Below are 6,652 nucleotides of genomic sequence, written 5' to 3'. Positions count from 1 at the left end.
GGGGGGGGGGGGGGATAGGAGGAGATACAGACTTAGCGGAATTAATAAGTACGAGTTATGTACATATGTACAACGATATAACAAACTGGTCGTTCTTCGTTAAAATTATTTATAATTATCGATCGTTTATTGTCATATCGCACAAGTGCGGGAGGGGGAAGGGGGGCCGAGTGGGGAGAATGAAAGAGGAAACGACTTCTTTGTGCGCGACTTTGCAAATTTGAAAAAATCTTTCGCGCTAGAATCGCGTTATTGTGATACTCTCGCGCGAAAAAGTCGACGATTTAAGCGATTGTTCACCGCGAATTATAGTGCGAAAACAATTCAACGTTTGCGTTTCTCTCTCATGTCGTAATAAGGTTACTCAGGGCTTTCGCATACGAACTGTCGTAGCCATAAGACAACTTAAGCCGAAGAACCAATCAGAATATTGCTTTAGATTTATCTGCCCCGAAGAAAGATAGAACTGACAGTAAATCTGGCCTAAGCGGAAGTAACTAGGATTCGATCGATTGAAATCCTAATTACTCGGTCCGAATTTTACCCAGGTTACACGGTTACTTCCGTCTCCTCCCGGAATAGACAAAAACCCAAAGAGACATCACGATTGGTTCTCCAGCTTAAATTTGCGTTTCACGTTTGATTGGCTACGGCAATTTGCGCCCTTTGCACAGCATGAGCAACAGTCTGATTGCAGTACGTTCTCTTTTCTTTCATACCTCCCCGTTCATCTCTAGTATATTCTACGCGCCGTCTCGGCCATCGCGAGGGGTAATCTCAGAGGGGAGCCAACTCACCGGAAAGTCATCCCGAAATCGAAAGGTCACGGTTTCCGTTATCACATAAGAATCAGATCGTCCAGGTAAACTCTCAGTCTCGGGCGTTAAATCTAGTCTCCCCGTCTAGCGTTACTACGTGTTTCTTATATCGTCCCTAAGAATCTTCGTTCCAAGAATCCCCGCGTAGTAGGCTCCGTACGGTTTCTCCAAGCGGGAGAAATCCGGGAGCAGGATCCTCGGGATCGCCGCCTGTTTCACTTCGACGGCACTCGATCACACGTGTACCGTCAGCACCTGGTGCGGTCCCGACGTCTGGCTGGTGCCTGGCTGCTGATGCGGATAAGACGGCTCCTGCAGTCTGGGCTTGCTGTAGGGCTTGTGCGCGCCCTCCTCGTAGCTGAAACTAGCCGTGTTGTTCCTCGCTTCGGCGCTGGGTGGTTTGTAGAGCGGCGGCAAGCGATGTCTGCCTTCCTCGGACACCATCTCCAAGCTCTCCTCGGTGGCGGTCAAGTTGCCGAGCGAAGAACCCGACAACGGTCTGACGACGGACACTCTGGGCTCGCCGGAGTCTTGATCCTTCAGCGGGTTCGCGTATCTCCTCAGGTTCTCCTCGTTCTGAAGATTGTTCGACTTCTCGTCCAGGTCGCTGCGATGGCGGTGCAAAGAGGTCTCGCTGCTGGTAGTCGCCGTCAAGTTTGACCTGTGCCTGACGGACTTGAGGTACCAGAGCCCGCCGAACAGCACCAACACCAGTATCGCCGCCAGAGCGCCGCCGAGAACGGCTACGTAGCTGCCGGCGTTGTTCGAGCCCGACGAGCTGGGCTCGCTGAGCAAAGCCGTCTCTACTTTGACCTCCAACACGGAGGCCAGAGCGAGAGGTCTCGCTAGGGGACGACTGAGGGACTCACCGAGGTCTCTCGCTGCGTCAGCCGCCGCTTCGGAGAAGATCGTCACTTCTATCGTGTCGTTGTCACCCGGTTTCAAGTCGCAGAGCAGCACCACCGACTGCGGCCTGCGCGGATCGGCGAGGAGCTTCCTCAGGCGACGGCACAGCAGCTCTACCGACGTGCCGGCCGCCAGGGTGTCCCTCCTCAGCAATATCGTGAGTCTCGAGCAAGTTGGCCCCGGTGTCGACTGTCCGGGCCAACAGGACGGAGGGGCCGGCAACGCCGGCGGTCCCACCCGCCTCCCGGTTTCGATCGGCCGACACTCGCCCCATGCCGGACACGGCGGTGCCAAGCAGCTCTCGCCCGGACTGGGGACGCACACCTCGTGGGCTAAGCAGGAGGTGCCGTTCAGGCAGTTACCCGGCCCGCACCAGACGTTGCTGCACTGATTCTTGCCGTTCCGGCACTCGCACACGTTGCAATCGTCGTTCCACGAAACGGCCATGCAGCCGGGCCCACCGGCGGTCCTGATCTCGCATCGTGTGCCGGTCCGGCCAGGTGGACAGATGCAGGAGTAACTCGCGATACCGTCCACGCAGACGGACCCGCTCATGCACGGGTCGCTCGCGCACTCGTTCACGTTGATGCGGCAGTCCGGGCCGGTGAAGCCGGCCGCGCACTCGCATCTGAACCAGTTGACGCCGTCGACGCATTTGCCGCCGTTCAGGCACGGCAGCGGCTGGCAGTCGTCGACGTCGCGCCGGCAGTTCGGCCCTTCGAAGCCCTCCCGGCATACGCAACGGTAGTTGCCGTCCGCGGTGTTCACGCAGGTCGCCCCGTTCTCGCAAGGGCTGCTCGCGCAGGCCGGCGAGGCGATGTGGCAGGCGGCGCCCTCCCACCCGGGCGGGCAGTGACACGTGAAGCTGTCACCGCGATCCTGACAGGTGCCGCCGTTCCGACAAGTGCCGGGCTCGCAGTGACCGCCGCGCAACGTGCAGGTCTTGCCCTTCCAGCCGCCGCGGCAGATGCACGTGAAGTCCGCCACGCCGTCCACGCAGGTACCGTTGTTGCGGCAGGGCTGCGTCATGCACTCGTCCACGTCTGAAAGCGAGCGTCGCCCTTCTAATATAACAGTTTCCTTGTTCCATGTTATCTTTGTTAAGCCAGCACCTCAAACCACGTCGGAATGAAGTATTCATTTCGCGTCGTTGATCTTGCTCAAGCGGGAAATCGCGTTTGAATAGCCCCGACACTTTATCGTCGAGAAAATAAATCCGACGAGGGGGCTCCATTTTCACCGATCGGGGATGCGGTATATAAATTCTCCAATCTCCACTTAATTCCGACACAGTTTTTCCATTTCGACTTGTCGCGTTAAGGATACCAGCTTAACAGAGATTATCGCGCCAGGGGACCACCTATCGAAGATTGCAGACCACTTACCTTGATCACACAGATCCCCGCTCCAGCCTTCCCTGCATATACACTGGAAGGAGTTGACCAGGTCGACGCAGGTGCCGCCGTTCAGGCAGGGGTTGCTGTGACAGTCGTTGATGTTCTCGTGGCAGTGCACGCCGGTGTAGCCCGGGTCGCAGGTGCATCTGCCGCCGATGCAACGGCCACGGCCGCCGCAGGGTGTGCCCTCGCTGCCGCAACCGAACTGCTCGTCCGGCGTGCCGAACTCGGGGTTGTGCGCGGCCAGTTCCGTGCAGTTCTTGCCTTGCCACTCGACCGGACAGTGGCAGTAGTAGTCGGTCTGCGTGTTGAAGCACGGCGCCGAGTTGCGGCAGGGGTTCGGGCTGCAGTGGTTGCGGTCGATCTCGCAATGCTGCCCGCTGAAGCCGACCGGGCACACGCACTCGTACGAATTCACCTGGTCCCGGCACTCGCCGCCGTTCTGGCAAGGGTTGGACGCGCACTCGTCGATGTCGACGTCGCAGTCCTTGCCGGAGTAGCCGGCGGTGCAGCTGCAGTGGTAGTCGTTCACCAGGTCGATGCAGAGCGCGCCGTGCTGGCATTGGCCGACGCAGTCGTTGATGTTCTTCGTGCAATTCTTGCCCGTGAAGCCGCTCCGGCACCGGCAGCTGCGCGGAAAAAATAACTCCGTTAGTGTAACTGAGCTTTTCCGTCGCCTGGGGACCGGATGAAACATTTCTTTGTCGTGGAAACAAAAATGACACTGATGACACGCAAATGACAAAACATTTGTTTGGGATTTTTGAGCGAAGACGACGGATTGAAATGAGGAAGCACATTTTTGCGTCCACCCGGCGGATGAATTTGGAAATTTCCAGTTGGCGCTAAGATAAACGAGTGACATCTCGATACTATCAAATTACCGGCATTACGAAGAGCACGCAAATGAAAGCGAATACTAACTTGTAGTCGCCGGCCAAGTTGGAGCAGGTGAGGGAGTTCTTGCAGGGTGGCTCCTTGAGCGCGCACTCGTCCACGTCGAATTGGCAGAGAGTCCCTTGCCAGGCGGGCGGGCAGTTACACACGAAGCTGTTCTTGCCGTCCACGCAGGTGCCGTTATTCTGACAGGGTTGCGAGGCGCACTCGTCGATGTCGGTCGCGCAGTTCGGCCCGGTAAAGCCCGGAGCGCACACGCACTGCGCCGTCTCCCCGTGCTCATGGCAGGTCGCCCCGTTCAGGCAGGGATTGGTCGCGCACGGGTTGTCGATCTTCTCGCAGGTGGGTCCGGAGAAACCGTCCGGACACGTGCACAGGTAGTGGTCCGGCGCGGTGTTGAGGCACGTGCCGCCGTTTTGGCAGGGCTCGTGGGTGCCGCAGTAGTTGAGATCCTGATCGCAGAGTATGCCGCCCCAGTTGGTGTCGCAGATACACTGCCAGCTCGAGCCGTTGCAGTAGCCGTGCTTGCAGCCCGGATAGGGCGTGCATTGGTCGCACAGGTCGCCTCGCCAGCCGTGCCGGCACTTGCACTCGTAGCTGACCTCGCAGTAGCCGTGCACCGGATGGCAGCCCTTCTTGCAGACGGCTGGACATATATTTTTAGGATATTCTCGTAGTTACTTGTGTGATTGATTTTGTAAGAGAAAAAGAAATTACATTGAAATTGCAACGATCCCGTCAGTGATTTTACACTTTGAAAGAAAAATGCATATTTGGTGATACTTGTAACTATAATACCATAACTATATATCATAGTGGAAGAATTGTAGTCGGGAGAAGCATTTTTCTGGTAAATGTTACTATAGTGTCAATGATGATAACTTTATATGCGTAATTACTGCTACTATATTTCTGTAGTTAAAACCAAAAAAAGGTCTAGTTGGGGCCGAAAATAACTATAATTTCTTTTAGCGTATCATATGCATATTATATTGTAATCATAATAACGATAATAATAGTAATAATTCTATTAACGGTGGCCTGTTATCGTTATCACCGACACGCGATTTCCTCTCGCGATTTTCTTCCCATTCACGCATCATCGGTCTTCAGAAATAGCGCAGTGGAGGCAGGCGATTTCTCGCGTACAACTGCGCTACGATGATCTATATTTCTTCGCGTTACATACCGGCGAGATTCAACGATCAGTTACGTTAAGTTATCGCGAGTTGCGCAAGCACACTGTCGGTACGTCGATACGGCGGAGAGAACGGGTTCGAGAGGAATTCGCTCGGGACGTCTCTCTCTCAGGGCATTTGAATGATGACGTGAACGGATTAACCGTCCCTCTTATCTGTCTTCCGTGCGCAGCATGTGACACGTAATGGCCATTGAGCCGGGCAAACGTAATTAGCGCGGAGATGTGTAATGAACGAGGCACGAGCATACGCGTCGTCGCTCAGAGAAAGAAAGATGGAGAAAGAGAGAGAGAGAGGGAGAGACCAACGCGGAAGAAAACGTACGTACTCGCGCGGGAGACACTTTCTATGGATTCGGCTAAGATTATAAGTGACCATCGGACACGTTCCTCGGTGTGACGCATTGAAAGAACAATCGAAGCAACAGGTAACGGCCGCCTCGTACAGGTAGTTGGCAGATAACGAAATCGAATTTCTGAGCGAGCAAAGTATTGCTGTATCTTTGGAAACAACGACGAAGACGATGAAGTAAAAGAAGATGACGACGACGACAATGACGATGACGACTCGATTTCTCCTGNTCTCCTCCCCCCCACGCCCACCCCGGTCAGATGAAAAAAGGAAAGACAGGAAGGGACGAACGTGACGGAGATCTCGCCGGGTCCGGGCAACTCAATTAGCTGGTGGGACAGAAAGACAGATGAGAAGTGACAGAGAGAAGGATTATCTCCCCGACCATGAAACGAAAACTCATGCCGCGCTCGCGACACGCGTGTTTGTACGTATCCTTTCGGGCTTTCCTGTCGGTCGTGTTCGCACCAACACCTTTACCGTTACCGTCGTGTACACGTCGCCGTCGTATGTACACGCAATTATTGTACATTTGCGCGTGTACACACGTATACGGTGCGTGTACGCGCATATACCGCCCGCGGCATCCTTAATGATTAATAGCCCCGCTGCTCTTTCTCTCTCTCTCTCTCGTTCTTCCTTTCCCTCCCCCCTCCCTCTCCTTCTCTTGCTTTCTCGTAGGCACATGAACAAACGGACATTTACGGATATTTATACGACCGTATCTCGCGCATGATACTTCGGGACCTTCTAAATGACGACGCATTCGCGACAGGCTTTTCTTGCCACGTTGCACATGCCGCCGTGGTCGTCATCTTCCCCCGTCATTCTCGGACGGATCGAGCCAATCAGCCGTTCCCCGGTACTTTTACTACGATCCTACGAGGAGGAGAGATCCTCGCGTCGGGCTGCCGCGGCGGCCCTTTCGCAGTTTAGAAACTATAAATCCGCCAGGCTCGAACGAACGCGCCTGCTACTCATGCCTATAGGTCCGCGGTTGATTAATACGCCGGCAGTAGGTAAATTAACTTGCGCAATTCGCCATCGCGAAGCCTCCACTCTCGGCGACTTCCCCCCCCCCCCC

The 6,652-nt window shown here is 55.1% G+C and overlaps 1 protein-coding gene across 2 annotated transcripts in view; it reads right to left on the bottom strand.

The window, feature by feature from the left end:
* Window positions 1–16: 16 nt before the first annotated feature.
* LOC106747026 (protein jagged-1) overlaps window positions 17–6,652 on the bottom strand; it is an 80,238-nt gene continuing 73,602 nt past the window's right edge. For both annotated transcript variants that reach the window (XM_014624261.1, XM_014624262.1), the window contains 3 exons: window positions 4,046–4,664; window positions 3,110–3,750; window positions 17–2,767 (listed from right to left, as the gene is read on the bottom strand). In XM_014624261.1, the coding sequence (XP_014479747.1) occupies window positions 1,053–2,767; window positions 3,110–3,750; window positions 4,046–4,664 (2,975 nt within the window). In that variant the 3' untranslated portion in view covers window positions 17–1,052. The remainder of the gene's footprint in view (window positions 2,768–3,109; window positions 3,751–4,045; window positions 4,665–6,652) is intronic.

This window comes from Dinoponera quadriceps, unplaced genomic scaffold, assembly GCF_001313825.1.
Source record: "Dinoponera quadriceps isolate SergipeBrazil2010 unplaced genomic scaffold, ASM131382v1 scaffold2088, whole genome shotgun sequence".
In the NCBI taxonomy this organism is placed as follows: domain Eukaryota; kingdom Metazoa; phylum Arthropoda; class Insecta; order Hymenoptera; family Formicidae; genus Dinoponera; species Dinoponera quadriceps.
This window is presented reverse-complemented; position numbering and strand designations above follow the sequence as displayed.